The sequence below is a fragment of the Parus major genome, chromosome 2, assembly GCF_001522545.3.
Source record: "Parus major isolate Abel chromosome 2, Parus_major1.1, whole genome shotgun sequence".
NCBI classification, from domain to species: Eukaryota; Metazoa; Chordata; class Aves; order Passeriformes; family Paridae; genus Parus; species Parus major.
Genome location: NC_031769.1, coordinates 8,559,717 through 8,579,849, shown reverse-complemented (window position 1 = coordinate 8,579,849; position 20,133 = coordinate 8,559,717). Strand labels below are relative to the sequence as shown.

The 20,133-nt window shown below is 41.0% G+C and overlaps 1 protein-coding gene across 1 annotated transcript in view; it reads left to right on the top strand.

Annotated features, from left to right (window-relative positions):
* PTPRN2 (protein tyrosine phosphatase receptor type N2) overlaps nt 1-6,992 on the top strand; it is a 564,688-nt gene extending 557,696 nt beyond the window's left edge. Inside the window, exons 22-23 of the mRNA XM_015651707.1 lie at nt 2,103-2,176; nt 6,774-6,992. Coding sequence (XP_015507193.1) covers nt 2,103-2,176; nt 6,774-6,845 — 146 coding nt within the window. The 3' untranslated portion in view covers nt 6,846-6,992. The remainder of the gene's footprint in view (nt 1-2,102; nt 2,177-6,773) is intronic.
* The last annotated feature ends 13,141 nt before the right edge of the window (nt 6,993-20,133 follow it).

The following is a 20,133-nucleotide window of genomic DNA, read 5'->3' as shown; positions in this document are numbered from 1 at the left end:
ATCCACAGCTGTGGTGGAGCAGGAAAATCCCACCTAATTGCACATGTATGTGTGAGAGTAAACACTGGAGAGAGCTACTGTGTTACACCAGTGTTAGGGTTTGTGATGAGGGTTCCTTTAGTGAAGCTTTCCAGATGAATTGCCACTGCAAAACCTGCAACAGATTTAAGGTATAATTACTGTCACTGTTATCAGACTTTACAGCGTATGTAAGTATTGCTTTGCTCTGTTGTAAGAAGATTTGGGGGGTTTTAATTTTAAAATGAAACATTCTATTTTTTTTCAAAGCTCATCCCTGTAAATCCTGGGGAGGGGTGGGGAGCAAAGGGCATGCAATGTCCCAACCCGTGGTAATTAGCAAAACTGTCTGTCAGATACCATTTCTAAGTTGTTGCTATTATATTTACTGAATGAATTAATTCCATTTATGATACAGTTGAAGAATATATTCCAAATCAATTATTCTTGTAGAGTTGATGTTATTTTAAAATATAATTTCATATATTTTATCAAGGAAACCAAATGAAATCATTCACTATTCACTGCTTTTCTGAATTTTTTAAAAGATTGTGCTGGGCTATAAAGTTGAATTGGGTAAATGATGTTTGTGTGATGTTTGCATTGATATGACTACATACAACATACATACATAAACTACAGGTAGATAAGCCCTTAAATTACAAGAGTTGTAGGAATAGTGGTTAAGTGTTGGGTCAAATTCTTCAAATCCTGTTGGGAACTCAACATGTGTTCTAGACATGTTACACTGCAGCAGCAATGCTCTAGGTGCATGGCCCACAGGTTGGCCACTGAGACCCCCGTGAATATTTGGGGATATTTACATGCTTCCAGAAGGAAGTCCCAAATTGGCAGAGGGTGACCCAGGAAATTTGTAGGACCAGGCAATGGGAAGCAGTTGACAAATCTTGATAGCACACCACTGAGTATCCCTTAAAATGGAGCAGATTCCAGAATTGTGGCAAATCCCTGCCCTTGATAAACCATCCAGTGACAAAAGTGAATGTACAATGGAGGAGAGACTTGAGGTCAACAGGTTTCCAAGTTCCTGTAGTTATGGGCCCACATCAGCCCTAGAGAATGAACAGCCAGCCAGGGCAGTAGGGCATAGTGGAGCAGAGATGGGGATGTTACACTTGCATTACGATGACCCTCTGCCCATCTGCCTGGTGCTTTGGTACCGTGAGATGTTCCCGCAAGATGCAGAAGGGAGCAGGTACAAGAAAGCCAAATTCTGCAGGACCAAAATCCCAATTCCTTCTCAATCCCTTCATAAAACATCAGATTAGGCAGTTAAGGAAAATTAAGTAGTCTTGAAATAGCAGTCACTGGAAGAAATTGAGGAGGAAATCAGCATCTCCCTGTTCCCTTCAGTTCTCTAGTCTTTGTGGATTATAAGAAAGGGAAGAGGCTCAAGGACTCATTTTGATCTCCATAGTTCATGTATTGAAAGAAAGTTCCTCTGTGTGCATGGGGCAGGGAGCCAGTCCCACACCAGTCAGGCTGTCTGTGCCTGTTTCACGTGCCCTGGTGCTGCTGACAGCTACGGGGCAGCCATGTCCACACACCTGGAGAAGAACCTAAAGAAAGTGCCATAGACTGGCCAGGTGAAACTGTGACCACACAGCAAGGTTCTGAACCAGGAAGCCACAGACAGGCTTTCTGGATGTCAGCTGCAGGTGACAAAAGGTCACCTAAATCTTGTTTTTCCAGCATTAATCTCTGTGTGGTTCAGGCCCTTAATTCAGTGCATACTCTTAGGAGTGACAAAGGGATGCTCAGTGGCATTGCTGTGACATACACTCAGGTTCCACAGAATATATTCTGCTCTAGGTGCAGAGACATTTTTAAGAATTTGTTTTTCTCTGGCTTCTCTTGAATTAATGTTAGTAAAAGGTGCCCCAACCTCTTATTTTTCTATATGAAGACAAAAATTGCAGCTGCCTGCCTAGTCTGCTGAGAGATGGATGTAATAATTTTCAATTGGACTGTTAGCCCAAAGGGAACCCGATAGCAAGAGATTGACAGATGCAGCATGGATTATCTTGTGCTCTGAACTCAGCCCAATTTGTGGTTTGTTGCAGGTGCTAAAGAGATTGATATTGCTGCTACCCTGGAGCACTTGAGGGACCAGAGACCAGGCATGGTCCAGACAAAGGTACTGTCAATAAATCCACTGGGATTTTAAATACATTAAAGGTCTTTCACAGTAGTTGTTTTCATGACAGAAGAGAGAGGGTATGACCTAATTTAACGCAGGTCGCTTGCTGATTACTCTGTTTGGCTCCCTACCAACTGAGGTTTATTTATGCTGAAGATTTATCTAGGTTACTTTCTTTGGTGTTTACTGTTCTTTCTTGTAACATCTCCAACATCTATCTTGATTACCATATATGAAGGGCAGTCAAGACAACAATCTATAGCCTGCTAAAGAAAATGTGCATTTGAAAAAATGTTCTTGCTTTCATCCTGAACTATAGATTATTTTCTTAGAGTATCTGTGCTAAACTGTGCATTTAATATTTTTTTTAAAGCTTCTACTCATTAAAGAGAATGTAACTGCTGCATTTGATACTTTTTTCCTGGAAAAAAGAACCCAAAAGTTTTGAATTAAAGGAAATAAAGTTTTGCAGGGAATCAAGTAATTTTTAGTATCTTTGAATGGAAGAGCTTGCATCATGCCTACAGCCTTTATGGATGTAAAATGGTAACTATATTCTTATACTTTGGTGAGATGAATGCCATACTCTCAAATTCCTGTCAGTTGTAATAGTTTTGACATTTTTCCACAATGTAAAACTTCTAAACATAGTAGCTGATGGTGTAATTCTAGTCCCTTAAATTAGAAATTAAACTTTCTGTTATTAAAAATTCCAGTGATGTATTGAATGATATTCTGGGATATGTGCTGCAAGTTAAGAGCTGAAAATATGACAATAAAGAAACTCTTTCATGGTATGGAGGTGAAATAAATCTGTTTATGGCCTTATAAAATAACAAAAGATAGTTATAATTCCAAACTGAGTAACAAGAGCAATGTGACAGCACTGTGTCTTGGCCAAGCTGGAACTGACAGGAAATTCTGCAGTGTTTAGGGAGTTGAAATTGCTGAGGGGAAAAGGTGAAATAAATGTGTGTTGCAGGAATCATAGGTTCATAATTTTTTCCTGAATCTCTTCTCAATCATGCTATTTCCCATTAATACTAGGGGAAAATACTGCTGAAGAACAGCTTGGGGAATGTTAATTATTATTTACCAATTAAGTAAGAACATGAAAAATAAAGATGAGCCAGTCAAAATTAATCTTTATCTGCAAGGAAGACATAAAACTGCACAAGTCTTTCTTCTGCTTTGATTATTCAGACTGGAAAAAAAAAGGCAAATAGCACACAGTATCCAATGTCATTTGTATTTACTCTGAGGTAAGATGCAAATTTTGGAATACTCTGAGAATGCATTCAAAAAGCAGCTCTGTGGCAACATAGAGCTCAGATTCCAGTTTCCTTTTCAGGGCAGAGAAATTATGGCTTATTGCCTTCAACAGAAGGATAAAACATCACTCCAGAACCAAAAAATGAGGTTACGTGAACAACTTCTCCTACTTAGCTCAGCAATAGTTACCTGAGTTCCATGAAAATCTCCCTCAAGACATGTTTTTTCCCTCTAAACATTTGTCTGGAAGAGCTCCAGAAAACAAATGCATCCTGTGTTTTCATCCAGGATGAAAAATTTTCCCAGGATGTTGCTTATCTCTCCTCTTGCTCCTTCCATCATTGTCATTTTCTCAAAACCACCCAATTCACTTATTCAAGCTAATGTCTTGCAAATTATAAATATCTGGTTATATGCTAGCAATGCACGATCCCCAGAGATTTTTTCTGATGGATTTAAACAAACCGCTGTGCTTTCCCAACTGAATACAAATGAGGAATATTAGACTCTTGAAGTAATTTAAAACGATGGATTAAAAGTCAGGTTAGAAATGCCAATTACAGAATATCCCTAGGCAAAATAAACACCAACTTCCTTCAGCAATGTTATTGTGTTTCCAGCAGGCAGCGCTCCACCTTTCCAAGAGGCATGGGAAAGATTTGTTTGCAGCATTTTGTCTTCTGGAAGAGATCTTTAATTCAAAAGCACTGTATATAATAAATTGTAATGAAATTATCATAACGACATTCTGCATTTCTGAGAAGCGTAATCGCGGTTTGTGGGTTTGTTGGATTTTTTTTTGCAGGGGAATCGTAAAATAGAATTGATATGTCACATGTGAGAAGAAAAAGTAATGAAGGAGGAAGTATATTCTCTGTGATGGGAAAAATATATATTTCCTTTTTTTTCCTGTCTCCTATATCCTCTCACAATCTATAACAGTAGATAGATTCCTTACTGTGTTATTTATCCTAGATAAACTCACTTTGTTTTCCAGGGAATTTTTATCTGTAGACTTAATGAAACATAGCAATGGTTATTTTTTTTATTAAGTATATTCTTGTCACCTCTGCATTATAGATAAACTGACAACAGAGAATGTCTGACCAGCTCTGTTTTCTAGGCAAAGCTAGATGTTAAAATTCATCTCTAGGCAGCCTTGCATCTGCAAATAGAATATGTGAATGGCAGTGTAGCAGTACAAAACAACAAACCAAGCTCCTTTAAAAATTACTGACATTAATTTGCTCTAACTTTTCAGTTGTCCTCATGGAGAAGTGTGGAAGGTGTGGGAGGGCTTTTCCTGGGAGGGTGGTGATGCACATCAGTGGAAGCTGTTCTCCCTGCCTTTCACCTGGGTGTGTTATGCAGAAGGATGGAGGGAGAAGAGCTCAGCTGCACCATCCTTGACAGGCCATGTCCCCACACATCTTGTGTCTGCTCTCCCATCCCCTTTACTGCAGTCACTTTTGAGCTCTGGCTGTGCAGATTATGCTCTGTAAATTGTTTTGCCTCAGTTATTAAGGTCACACCTCCTGTTGCTCAGTCCCAGGGAGAAGCAGACACTCTTCCTCAGGCTTTTTGAACTGGTACAAGCACCCAGTTTGGTTCTGCCCCAGCATGTGCCATATGTGCCCTCTCTGACCCAGCTGCTCTCCAGCTTCTCTCACACACTCCTTGTGCTCCAGTTAAAATACAACTGATGCTCCTGGATGGCCCCCAGCATTCCCAGCGTTTTCTTTAATTGCAGAGACCTTAGACAGTGCAGGGAGCCTTAGGCAGTCATGCACACCATGTTCAGTGCCTACTAGGGATGAGTCCTACTCTTTAGGGTGAATTGCTGTCTGATTAAAAGCTGTTGGCTGCAGTCCAGCAAGTGTACATGGATGCCACTTTGACAGCACCAAGCAGACAGCAAAATTCCTGAATGGCAGTGTCGCTGAGAAATTATTCTGAGTTTTGTTCTGCTTTTTCTGCCCTGGCACAGTGCCCATCATTGCTTCTCTGAAGCATCTCCACATGGGAGCTGACTGCAGAGGGGTAAGGCAAGGCAGAGAAGACTGGCACTGGATTGCAGGAATTAAGAGTCAGCTGCCTTTCTGAACTATGAGTTGTACATCTGTAGTTTGTTCTTTCATCCTTCCTGTACATTTCTGCAGTTAAATGAAACACAGTGGAAAATTAATGTTACTGGTTTTGGGGGTGTTTGTGTTCTGTAAACATCCCACAGTGCCCCTGGCAGCACCAGCTGAGGGGCTGGAGATACAGACCACCAGTTTCCTAATGGGAGACACAGACAGTATCCCAGCAGTGATCATCTCAAACCTGCATCCTCAGAGTCAATTCCTCAGCAGCTCTTGACCCCAGCTGCCTTAAACCCCTGGAGTACTTCCAGAAAATCCAGGAGTTTTCCACAGTTCTTACCTGGTCTTTGATTTGCCTGCATTTTGAGAAAACTTTCCACTGAAAAGTCTCAAACTCCAAATCACCCTGTCAGTTATTTCAGTAAGCTAAATTACAGAGAAAAAAATTTCTTGCTTGGAAAATATAGCACCTGTTAACCTTGAGGTTAACTTTAAAACTGCTTTGTCCTTCTGTAGGACTACACGGTTCAGGAGTGTGCTAGGGTTGCTCTTAGAGTTCATGGCTGTGTCCTTCACACCTCTGCCAACCTAGCACAGAAGCTTGTAAATCATTTTGGTGCTGAGGTTACGGTAAATTAATAGCAAAGAAAAGCCTTCTCAAATATTTCTTATATAGAAGTGGTTTTAACAAAATTGAGTAATTTTTGAGTGTGGGAAGGACATTAAAGAGAGAGGCTTAAAAAGATCAGTGACAGGTAAGCCAAAAAGCAGATATTGTTCTGTATAATAGATATCAGGGGAGGAGATATTTATTTTAGATTCTTTCAACTAGAAACAGTCCTGAGAAAAGCCAAAGTCTCTGCTTTACAGCATCTCACTTACCTCATATTTCAATAATGTTCCCATTTCTGTGTCAGAGGGAAATGGCTGGTGATCAGTGACTCCCAAACCCTTCTGACCATGCAATGGCAATATATCATCGTGTCCCCATAGCTTGGGTTCTGCTACTAACATTTTTCTCCATTAAAATGACTCTGGCTTCGAAATGCTGTCAAACATGTTATATGACATCAATAATCCCAGAACATTTTGTTCCTTTCCATTGCAGTGTACAGTTAATCCTGCATATTCATATTTTTAACATTGTCTTGAGGACATTCAGCAGCAGAATAGAGCACTAGGCTTTCTGGAAAGTGTTTTGTTTTATTATTCAGGGTGTGTGTTTGTTCTCTCTGCAGGAGCAGTTTGAGTTTGCTTTGACAGCGGTGGCAGAGGAAGTGAATGCAATACTCAAGGCCCTTCCCCAGTGAGCAGCTCAGACTCCCGAAGGTTCCCGCAGAATCCATCCCTCGTTCTCCTCATCCTCAGTCCCTGTGAATGTTCTTGGAAACCGTGACCTGACCTTAACTGTGTATCTTCTGTTGTAACCACATAGTGATAGGGTCCTTACAAACTCCTTTAGCTGGTAAAAGTTCAACAGTTAAAATATGTATTCTGTTTTTTGGGGTTTTAAACAAAATTTTTAAAGTACATCAAAGCCTCGGATTAAGTGACAGAACAACACATCTAATTCCTCCCACATCCTTGAAGCCCTGAATGTCACTCTTTGAAAGCACACATCCATGTTCTTAATAGCAAATATACAATATTGTGGGTAATTAGTGCAGTCAATATCGTCTCAGAAAACAGTGTTCTGTTATATTTTGTAACTTCTCAAAGGCTGAATAAGAGTGAGGGCCTGAAGAGGATGGTGATTGATCCCATATTGTGCCAAGCTCGGGCATGAAACAGTGCTGGGGGTGTGAGCAAACACAGGTCCAGGCTCTGGCAAGGAGAGCTTGCACCTTCTCATGCCAGGCTTTGGCAAGCAAATGTTTTCTTAACTGTTGTTTACTTTTCAGCTTTGTGCCATGAGAGGAAGAAAATCTGAACTATGAGTAAGAGAGGCTTACATGGTTGTTGCAACTGGGGAGAAAACATGTTGGTCACATTAATGGGAATTAAAGGGATAATGAGTACAACTCTGACCATGTATCTGGCACTGACAGCACAGAAAAGGAGAGCATGGCTTTCCTCAGGTGATGGGAAAGGTCCTGTCAGCAGTCAGGTAATTGTCCAGAGCTGTTATGAAAAGAGATTGTTGGTTTTATGGGATTACTGAGGAAGAAAATGGGATTCTCTCCTTTATATCTTTGCATTTCCCTCTGTAAAGCTCCACTGTGCCATCCTTTTTAGCCAGGAAAGTATATTTCTGTAAAAGCCTGGCTGAAGAAGAAATCTTCAATCTGCATTTTATGACTCTCATTGAGTTTGTCTGATCCAGGCATTTGTTGCAGCTCTCTGCAGAGGCTCTGCTCACTTCTTGTTCTGCAGGACACCTATTTGAACTGAGCATGAAGGGGTAAAGCAGCACAAAGATTGAATTTCAGAGATTCATGTGTTCTCAAAAGCCTAATGCCTACTGTTGCAAAGTGATACTAAAATATGTCTGTAAATGGTTTGGATATGCAATCTTGCTTCTGTGATTTCACAGGTTTAGTTGTGGTACTCTTCTAAAGGAATTTACATTATTAATAGAAAGTACTCTGATATGTTTGAATGAAGGGCCTGAGAGTATAAATATTGAAGGTACCTAAGTGATCTAGGCTATTAATTTAATTTTCAAAAGTGAATATTTGGATGCTTTTTCATATGCTATCCTACATCTCTGTGACTTAAGAATCGGGGATGCTTTTTTCCCAAAATCTTACAAGTGTTGTGTGCTTGAAACCATATTAGGCTAATTGTTTGACTTCAGCAATGGAAAATATATCATTGAATTTAATTTGGGAGTGGAAGCTTTTATAAACTTCTAATCAGTGAAATGTTAAAAACAACAGTATCACACAGTTTTGCTGGCACAGAGGTGATGAGCATCAATCAAAATCAACCATGTTGCAATTTTGTGTTGTAGGTGTGGATATTGGTGATTTCTTCTTTTTAGCAACTAAAGAGTTACTAAAAAAAAAGGAAAAAAAAAAGAAAAAGCAGAATGCTTGTTACTTTTTGCCATACATTTTTGTATGCTTTACTTGATATATGCTGTTGCAAAATTTGTGCATCCCATTACTACAGCAGTGCAGAGCAGTTACTGCAGATGCCATCATCCTCTTAAGTACACATACTGTACATTAAGCCACATGTTTATTTTATGGCCTAAGCATTTTAGAGCTTTCCTAGCAATAACTAAAAAAACTAATGGAGTATAAATGAGAAAATTGCCTTTTTCATTTGATAATTTAGGTTTAACAGGATTCTTTTATTACTTTAGCTAACACAAAATTGCAGATCAGGGCAGATGAGATCAGTTAGAGCTGTATCAGCAAGTGTTTGAAGTAGATTTACTGTGAGCCACGTACTGCAGCTTTCTGAAAATACAGGTAGTTGTATGCAAACAAACTGTCCAAAGAATCAAAACTGGGGCATCCTACGCCAAGCCCTCTGATTACTGGGTGGAATGATTTCCCAGTGTGAGATGCTGTGCCATCACCCACTCCAGTGGGCTAATGGGGTTTTACCACAGATTTCTGCCCTGGGATTCATTAGTGTTTGCCTCCTGACTGTCCCTGTGCATACCACAAACATGACTGACGAGCCTTTCGTTGCACTTCAGGAATATTTTTTAATTGTTCTTTTGCAAATATTTGCATTTCATAATAGCAATTTCAGGGTGATCCCTATTAATTCACAAGCAGCTGAATGTGGGACTTCATGCTTCAGAGTTTATTTAGCATAGATTAGAGGGCATTAATCTTCCCCAAGGCTAATGGGGCAGGAATGTATTGTTTTATTCATCCTTGTACAGCAGTTTACACAACAGAAAGATGCAGTCTTACTCAGAGGTTTAGAGTATCTCCCACTGACCATCATTGACAATCTTGTTATTTCAGCCATGTTTTGTACAGTTCTTCCACAAAGAGGTGCAAGGCTTATTCTGTTGACTGTAAACAACCACACAGAATATTTCATCTGTGCATAGCACACTGTTCACACCTCTCAATAAATACCATGCTTCTGGGGGTGATAATCTGCTGCAGGGTCAATTAGTGAAATGCAGGTTTCAGTTGCACCAGGGCAATCTAAAGGGGTCTGACTATCCATTTCCCAGGAAGATGCCAAAGCCATGGATGAAGCCACAGAGATGGATTTGCCATACAGAGCAGGTATTTCTTTTCACTGCAGTTAATTTAATCTTTGTGGTCTGGTAAAGGATGTTATTCAGGCCAACCCCCAGTCACTTGCACTGGACATGGGATGCACCCCATGTCACTGTCAGGTTGAGTTGAGCTTCTGCCAGAAGCAGGGATCACCTGAGAGTTCAAAGTCAATGAGACCCATCCTTCTCAGTTCAATTTTCTGCTGATCTTTAGTAAACTCATTGTGATTGAAGCTGGGGCTGGTGCATGACTTTTGGCCACAAACAGCATGTGTTTAATATTGGACACACTCACATTCTTGACAAAGACAAACGGTGTGTATGGGTTTTGTTTGTGTGCTTGAATCTTTAAATGATGTTTTAGGGGGCGACCTGCAGGAAGGCAGTTTAACCCCACTGCTCCTCACTGGTCAGAGGCAGAAATCCCTGTTTTCCCACAGGCAGCACACAGCTGCTGTCCCTGAGCAGGGCAGGGACCTGATCAGACCCCTGCTGATGCAGTCAGTGTGTCCAGACAGGAGGGACAGAAAGGTGGTTGTCACCAGAGTTGATATGTCGCAAGAATAAAAGCACAGTTGCTCTCTCCAGCCTTTGCCCTTCCCATGACATGGGCTGGGACTTAGAGGAATGGAAAGGCAGGACAGCACCATTCCCCATACTAACTCTGAATTCCCCAAATCCCAGATGCTCAAGGTTCAGCCTAAGGCACAGGGCTGGACAGTGTGGGGTTTACTGTTGGCTTCAGGTGTTCAGGTGTGAGCTGTAACCATTGCTGTTGGCCACAGCTGTGGGACCTGCTGCAGCCCAGGTAACACCCATCCCAGTGGAAGTCCTTGGCCAGGAATGAATTTCAGCAGAAAATCAAAAATCTAAGTCCCAATCCAGTAGCAAAACAAACCAGATTATTTTTATATAAGCTACTAAATGTTTAACACATTTCAAAATATTTTTAGAATCTACACCCATAACTAAACCTTGTCCCTGTCTCCAGCATGCATGCAGAACCAATCCCCATCCATTCCCAGGGGAATGACAGCTATAGTACCTGTAAGGAGTTCATGCTTTATTAGTCAAGTGGAACATTAATAAAACCTGGCCCACTTCATAGTTTCCAGAATAGTCATTAATTAAAAAAACTGTTTATTGGAACAGAAAACAAGTATTTGATTAGCTTTGTTACAGAACAATAGCTCTCCTCATTTTTATTCTGCATATTTTATTCTTTCTTTAGAAAATTCTCTTAAGAAGCATTTGCGATAATTCGCTTTTTAAAACTGTACAGTTTCTATGGTTTTGCTTTTTAAATGAGAGTACACTTTGTAGATTTGATTATTATATTTTTCCGTTAATATTACATTGGGCATTACAAAAGCATTCCCCACCACAGTGAAAAGAAAGTGATCCTGTTGGTTTATTGTAAAAGAAAGAAAAAAAATAATTAAAACAAAATTGCAAAGCTGTGGCATACCCAATCCAATTAGAGCATGACTCTTTACTGCTCTTCATTTACCACATGAGAAAAAAAATAAAGTTACACCAGCAAGATTTCATTTGAAGCTGTTCATGCATGCTGTTTGTACTGTATTTGATGGCATAATATTGTTTTGTTTACAACCTTTTCTTTCTTGTCATTCTATTATATTCTTTATATGTATATAGTTAAAAAAAAAAGATTATACAAAGTATTTTGTTCTACCTCTGTAAAAATCATATTTGTGAATAAAGTCACGTTGTCTGTGGAGTATGGTATTGTGAATACAGCATTAACAGCTGGTGCTTTGCTTTTATTTGGGGGGGGTGGGTCTTGCTGGGGGATGGGGTCTGACAATCCAAGGTGGGAACAGGAGGCTCACAGGGAGCAGCACAAGTGCCCTGCTGATGGCTTGGATATGCACATTTCATCTGCTCTGAAAAGAGATTTCAGCCAGCTCTGGCTCAGGTGTGTGGCCTGTAATACTGCACCTTACAGGATTTTGATTGAGGTGGGTTCCTGTGTTCAGGCCAAAAGTGAAGCAGGCAAAAGAATCACTAAATTACAGGGACCTTCCTTGTACTGCCAGGAAGTGGAAAAAAATCACCTAGAGCCCATAGAGTGTACAAGTTAACATATTAAATGCTACCTGCTTTCAGGAAAATTAAAGGCAGGAAAATGTTTTTGGGAAGGAAAGGCTGGTGGATTAGACCATCACAAAATGGCCAAGGATTTAAAACAGTAGAAGTTCATAGGAGCATTTGAACAGGTAATGCAAACTTCTCACTTATATTAAATAAGAGGAATAAAGTATAAGGTTACCACACAAACACAGCAATCAATAAAGGGTCTTTTTCCTGGGGCATAGGAGGTCATTTTCCCATAAGCACTGTCCATTTTATAAGGGTTTATATCTTCCCATGAAATACCTCCTGTTAGCTGTCAGAGCCATCTGGGTTTAGGTAGTCCTGGCATAGCAGTTTTCATGGCCCTGTGCAATGTGTTAAAATTTCACTAGTGTTTTGAAGAAGACTTAAAATATGTGTGCCACTTATCTGGAAATCACTAGGAAAATGTAAACAGAAATGTGCAGTGATCCTGGTCCAGCTCACTTCCTTCCCATTAGAAGAATCAAATTTTACATTCTTTAACCTTGTTTATGGAGTTGCATGTTTTAGTATCTCTGCCTTTCTCAGTGTAAGAAGGTGACTTTCATCTTGGAAGCAAAATATATGCACCATTACAGCTATTTTCCTGTTGGTGTAATTTAGGAGGTCTTTCATCTCCAAGACAGCTTTCTGAAAACTGGTAACATCATATGGAGAACAAAAGAAGAAATGTGTTTAACTGTATAACTACTGGAGCATTGTGAATCTTCTAGGTGAACCCAAAGCCATCAGTTGTGCATCATTCATTCACTCATTCATTCACTCATTCATTCACTCATTCATTCACTCATTCACACAGGCAGTGCTGCTCTGGCCTCACACTGCACAGGTGCACAAAGCTGTAAAACAAGTGCTGATGGGACTGGTATTCCTGTTTTGGATGCAGAGCAAAGAACTGCACACCCACAGGGAGGGGTAGCAAGTAGGCTGGGTTTAGTCTTGGCCTACACATAGGAACTTTAAAGCACAGTGTGCTTGAAACAACTGAGTCCTTGGGGAAGTTTTTCTTAGGTCAAAAATTAATTTCTCCCCTTGAGAGTGCACCATTTAAACCCCCACGTGCAGGTAAATCAGCAATACAGATAAAAGATTCAATGTGGAATTCAGACTTAGTAAGGTTTGGGCTATTTGGCTGATATCCTGCCCTGCCCCAGATTTTTTCTGCAGTGGCTTTGGTCACACTATTCAAAGACAGAGGAATGTGTTGCTCCCATCATTAACAGCATATAGCACAGGTGGGATTCAGCTTAACCAGCTTCTCAGCAGCTTTTCATGGGCTTCTCCAAACCACCGCTTATGATGGGTTCATCATAAGCTTCCTTTGTGGTCAATAAAGGAAAACAGAGCATTTTTAGAGTAGGAATTACCTGGTTTGGCTTCCACTTCACCATGAGGTGATTGATCTTATTCACCCCATACCCTTAAAAGGGAACATCAAAATTTTACTATGTCCAAGTACAAAAGAATTTCCTTTCTATATTGTAAGTCTGTTCCCTCAAAACTGGGTTCATTGGATCACTTGTGAAAAACAGGGAAGTGATTTCTGATTTTATAAACCTTGAATTTATAGGCATCCTTTTCCTATTCCTTCTTAGTTTCTCCTGTTGCACAAGGATGACTCATGTCCCCTCTTACAGAAGCTGTGCCTTTGATCACCTTTGCTCTCCTTCTCCTTAACTTGTCCAATTCTGTTTGTACTACATTCCAAGGTACACAGGGCCCAGGCTGTGGTCCAATGTCACAGTGATATTTTCAGGTATTTTAAATATTTTTCTCTTCTTTGGAATGTCTAACATTTTGTTGCCCTTCTCCACTGCTGACCACTGAGGTTCTGCTCACAGACATTTACTTGCAGCAATACAAAATGCTTTTCTTCAGGTCATCTTTATATCTTTATTGTTAAGGTGTATTTCATATGAATTACTTTATCACCAGTGGTGTCATCTGCCATCCTTACAGTCCTGCAGTATCAGGAGGTCTCTCCATGACACTTCACAGCTACTTTTGTTTTCATAAGAGTAGGTAATAATGTGTCATTCACACTCTGCCACCTCAGTATCACCTCCTCCTTTTTCCTATTGTTTAAAGTAGGGAATCACCAGCACTACAAAAATTGTCCCTTTCTTCTTAACTTTTAATCTTTCATTAACCAGCAAAAAGCTTCCCCCTAATGCAATGGCCACTCAGTTTCTGTAAGAACCTTTCATGAGACAGCTTTTGCCAAATGTTTTCAGGAAAGCCAAATGCAAAATCATCAAACTCAGTGATTCCTTCAAAGTCTCTTAGGAGCATTTGCAACACAACTTTCCCCTGAAAAACCCTTGTTGCTTCTCCCTCTTTACACCATCAGTTATGCAGGATCTAGACACAGGGGTGTGGATGTAGTTTATAGAGTAGGACACAATAAAATAGCTTTGGTATCCTTTCGGAGTCAGTGGAGAGCTATGGCATGGGTTAAAAATGGAGCTGTGGAGCTCAGCTAGTGTGACCCCCACTCAGCACTTGAAGCACATAGCTCAGAGTCATTCCCAGGCACATTTTGAGTATCTCCAGAGATGCAGACTCCTCTGGGTCTTCTTTGTCAAAAATAGGTTTTGAAGATCTTGTTGAAATTTTCCTCGATGCTGATTAGAAGCCGTGTGCAGACAAATCCTTCTCTAGGTTCCACCACCAAGGTTGTCATTGTGGAGCACACTCAGGAAAGTAGCACACATGGAAGGATTTATAGATAAATTCATAATCCATGAGCTGAATCCCACCCTCTGGGCAGGATTTGGTGCTTGCTGGTGAGTGGTTGATGCCACTGCAGATGCTGTGGGTCCACTGCCCAGCCTGCAGCACTCCGGCCAAACAGTGGAGTCTGAGGTTTGTGGTTTGTTTGCCAGCCCTGTGCTGGTGGCTTAAATCTCCTAAGTGCCTCAAATGATGTTGGATGCCTACATTCAGGAATCTGAATCCCACATCCCATGTCCAGTAGTTGGACTCTTATCTTCTACCAAAATTGAAGGTATGGGAGGGAATTTGAGAGGACAGCAGCTTCCCAGATAACTCACCACTCCAAAAGAGGCAGCAGCTTCTGAAAACCCTCATTTTGTTGTCAGAGCTGGATTCAAGGCAGGGCTGTGACTTCAGCAGCATTACCTGAGTGTGTGCCAAGCCCAGGCATGAGGTGCTGCAATGAGCACAGCAGGGCACAGCTGGAGAGCAGCCCTTGTGCTGGGTAGCATTAAAAGGCTTTGTGTACCTCACAGCCAGTGACAGCGTTGTGTGGGATCAGAAGCACTTTTGCTTTCCAGTACAAGAGGGCAAAAAAGGGAAAACTGGCCAAAAGCATGAGTTCACATAAAATAAAACCTAGTGTACAGCAGTGTTCCAGTAACATTTGTTTTGATATGTGGCATCCATTTCCTTCATGCAGGAAGTCTGCTCTGTTTTCCAGCAAGTTTCAGATGTCCAAGTTAGAAATGTTGGTTCCTGAAGGTGGATATTACAACAGAGAGCCTCAGCAAGAGCAGTTCTTGAGGTGTTCCTGATGCTACACCTGAGCTGTTGAGCAGAGGCCAAAGTGGACCCACAGCTTTGTGATCCTGAGAAAAGCACTGCCGAGGCTGGAAGGAAGCCAGAGCTCTGGTAAGTGGCTGAAGGGGAAAAACAAACTTCCACTTTTTCCAGAAAAACCTTTTGATTATTTAGACATTTCTTTCCATAAATGGAAACATACTTTGCTTTATGAAAAGGGAGATTAATTTAACATCTGGAGTGTCTAGCTGTGCATGGTTGAAGGAGCTTGGTAAGTGACCTGACTCAGTGAAGTGTTCTTTGTGAAAGAGAAGGTCTTTACCATTGACTTTATCATCTGTTCTACTCTTCATTCTAAGATGACACAATATTTTCATCATATTTCATTTAAATATGCTAATATAGAAGCTGAAGTAACAAGCTAGGATCTGTTAGGATTCATCTGAAATTAATTACCTTTCTACCCATGCCATATATTTCCATTGAAAAGACCCTCAAGACAAGCAACCAAGCCAAACTGTGTTCCTAAGTAGTTAGGTAGGATTTGGCTTCCCTTAGAGTTACAGCACTAAATGCTGAGATTTTTCAAGAAACATTTTGATTGTGTTTTTTATGTTAAATTACCTTCTTTATTTTTTTCTCTGCAGTTCAGAGAATAAAGACACTATAGCAACAGGATGAGCTGAGATGACTTGTGAAATAAAACGTTTCTTGATGCACTATGGGCTCATAGACATCCATGTATTTTGTTCTGGAAGATTTTGTTATGGCTCTGTTTGCTGAACCAGACCCTTGTTGGAGTCTCAATTGTGCCAAATTCCTGCCCTGCTCAACTTCCACCTCCTTTATCTTCCATGGCCAAGAGACCAAATAGAGATGGATGTATTTGTAGGCTGGTCCCCCTCTGATATGAGGATGTGAGGCACAAGAATAGAATCTTGCAGGAAAGATGTGGGTGCTTGCTCTGCAGGAGAGAGCTTACAGCTGAGGTTCCTGTATCATCACATTCACCAAGGAATGGAATGGATGGACATCTTTGTAGTGATCTGCCAGAGCAGTCATCTTGTTGATGAGCAAGTCCCAATCTCCAATAATTTTGTTCTTCTCAGTAAAAGAAAAGAGAATATGTTTGGGTTTTTTTGTCAGTGTTGTAGGTATTTATCCTGGAATATCTTCACAGATCTTCTTTCTCTGCATCTAACTTGCTTTTATGTAAGTTACCAACACAACATCTAACATGCACAGAACCACATTAATGTCCACAAAAGTATTTTTTTTTCTTTTTTTTTTTTTCAGAATGCTGGCTTGAAAAAGCTTTTTCAATTTTCTCTGGTGAATTCCTGTAAAAGCAAGACATGTAAATGGCAGACACAAGCAGCCCTGCCATACATAACCAATGCTGGTCCCCCCTCCTCAAGCAGACTCCAGTAGCTATATCTTACCAGTGTGAGTCACTGAGACCATCCCATTTTAAATGTTTCTTCAGAATAGATGGCTGAAGCTGCATGAGTTACACTATTTCTAATGTATGTCAATTAATTAACAATTTAATGCTGGCTGAAAATGCCATTATAGCTTTTACATTTGGCTTCCGTGAAAGCTCATTTAATATTATTAAGTATTTTAAGTCAGGGAAAAGTAATTTAATTACTTGTCTGAGTTCCCCTTTAATGCACAGTGAGATATAGAGGGTTGGGCAAGAAGGAAAGGAAACATAAGGATAAACTTGATAAACTTCTGCCCATATCCAGGGTCAGGGAATGCATTGGCAGGTTAGACCTTCCAGAAGACAAGAGGTGAGAGTACTGTGTACCACTAACATATTTTTCTAAACCCTCTAATAAGTATTTACTTAAACACACACTTTCCTCTCCCCATACCATCTGCTCCCCTACTCTTCAGTAAGTAATGTAGGTATAGAAGGTAGGATTTGCTTCCTCTAATCCAAACAGCTAAAAATTAAGTAGTAGTCCCAGATAATCCTTTCAGCTTTCTTCCAAAACAGCTGAGAGAAAGAAACAGTGGTAAATTACTTAGCCCAGAATTATCTGTGGGCTAAGAGCAGAAAAATACTATTCCCAGAGGAAAACACAGGCTGAGCATTAGGCAGGCAGGACATTACAGAAATAGCCTCCCTTGCAGAAGGAAAGCATCATAAAATGTGGAAGGACTCCCACCTGGCCATGGGCTTTAGGTCTCCCCTGAAAGTTGCCCCTCCCCAGCATGTTCAGGGCTCTGATCATGGACTCTGCATCTCTTATGGGAATGTTTCACTGCCAACAAGCAGCTGCTGGACCCAGCTCCCACAAATCCTCACTGGTGTGCCAGGACTGCAGCACGGAGCTGAGAGTGGGGATTGCCCCTGCATCGGCCAGATTTGTGTGAGGATTATGAATAACTGGCACTTCAAAGTTAGGGGAAAAAAAGACATTTGTTTTTTCTTTTTTAGCCAGAGACTATAAAACCAATACCAGATGGTGTTTCAGCACTTATGTCTTCCCCTTGTACTGTGACACAGGTTTTCTTTTCAGCCATCTTCACATTTAATTCACCAGGTACCCACAAAGAGACTGAAGGTGGTAGGCAGCAGCTCTGGGGTCTTGAACCAGAGAAGAGAGGCTGCCTAGGCATGGTGTGAAGTGGCTCAGGAATAGATGGGGATGGAAGGCAAACTATCTTCAGCAAAGTTTGAAGCCATCTGGGGGATTTTGCCATATAGGTTAGCACCTTGTCCATTCCAGAGATGCAGAATCATCTCCTGGCCCATACTCCAGCCTTCTTTTCACCATGTTTCAGCCAAAATTTCACTCTTATTCAACTTTCTGGTGAAGGATAGGGGAGTGTACTCCATTCAATTTGTGCCCAAGTTGAGTCAATGAAGGAGCTTTTGTGCAGTCACAGAATAGGCAGCTCCTGGTCTGAGAAGGGACAAAGTGTGAGGTATTCCACTGCATTCTGTGGTGTCTCCTGACCTCAAAGGCTCTGAGACCAGACAGCAGCCCTTGAGCAGAACAGGGCTGGAGCTAAACAGTGGTCTGCCCTCTTACAGCACCAAACACAGGAAGAAGAAGAGACTACCACCAAGGAAGATGAACAGGGATTTCTTTCTCTGCCTCACCTCAGCATGAGATATGCTGATAATGGCATCATTTTGTGAATGACAAGTTCTTCTTCCCCGAGAGAGAGTGGCATAAATTCATTATCCAAGAAAAGGGCTCAGAGGTGAATCATGAAAGGCCTGGTAATCTGATAAGGAGAAATATTGCCTTATTAAAATACAACCGGCAAGCTTTATTGTTGTTATTTTAAAATCCTGTCTGCCCCACTGAAAGGCCAGCAGGTAAGGGATATGGTACAGATTATTTCTGTTGGCTCTGGGAAAAACCTATGGACAGAGGGGACAGAACAGGTTTTCACTTTTCACCTGGCTGGTCTGGAGACTTCATTGCTCCTATTCCTTAAGTTCCTTCATGTCTGCCAGGTTACAATAATCTAGTTTACTTTTCTTTCATATTTGACTTAACATCAGAAGCTCTGCTGTCTCTGAACGTCTTCTGGCACATGAAGGGCAACTAAATGAGTTTGTAGGGCCTTGCTAACTTTCTCTCTGATATTTTTTTCTAAGCTTGGTTTATTTTTGAAAATGCATTCTGTTGACCAGTTGCAACCAATAGGACTGTGCCTATGACTTTTGACTGCAATTTTGTGTTGGTTTCTCTGCTAACACAGTATTTTCTCCTCCTGGACCATACCTTGCAGCAGATGTTTATCTGTGCAACTATCTCTGGAGCTGTTTTAGAGAGATATATATCTCTCACAGATCTAGATGTAAATAAACAGCAGGAAAAAAAAAAAAAAGAGAATAAATAACAGCACAGATATGTGGACAGCCAACAGATGGATAAATGTCCCTCCAGACATTTGTGCTGGATAAAATAGCATCACAGCACTCCTACCAGGCACATGTTCAATTACTCATGGTTGGACGTCTATAATTTTTGGTATAGGAGACGTCCAACCCTCTGCTATCACATTGGCTCTACAGGGATATGGGAGTTATTCTGGATCTGCTGGCATCCCCACACCTGGTTGCCAGCAATACCTCCCCCCCCAGTCCCCTCCAGTGATTCCACCAACACAAGGTGGTTCTAACTGGTATGAAACTGAAAATTTGATAGAAGGGTAAAAGCTGGAAAAACCATGGGTTGAGATAAAGACATTTTAACTGGTACACATGTGCAAAGCAAATCAAAGAATTTACCACTTCTCTTGGGCAGGCAAGTGTTCAGCCATTCCCAGGGAAGCAGGGCTCCACCACACGTAGCAGTGACTTGGGAAGAAAAACATTATCACTCCAAATGTTCTCCACTCCCTCCTTCTTCCCCCTGCTCTATACACTGAGCATGATGCCATATGGTGTGGGATAGCCTTTGGCCCAGCTGGGGTCAGCTGTCCTGCCTGTATTTCCTTCCAATATCTTGTGCACCCCCAGCCACCTTTGCTGGCACGGTGGTATGAGAAGCAGAAAAGGCACTGGCTCTGTGTTTGGCCCTGCTCAGCAATGACAAAAACATCTCTACATTATCAAAACTGTTTTTAGCACAAATCCAAAACACAGCATCATAGTAGGAACTGTGAAGAAAATTATCCCAGACAAAACCAGCACAGTGATACACCTTACACCATTCTCTCTTTAATTCATTGCCTGGCAGATGCATTTACTGGGCTTTTATATTCATTTCCTT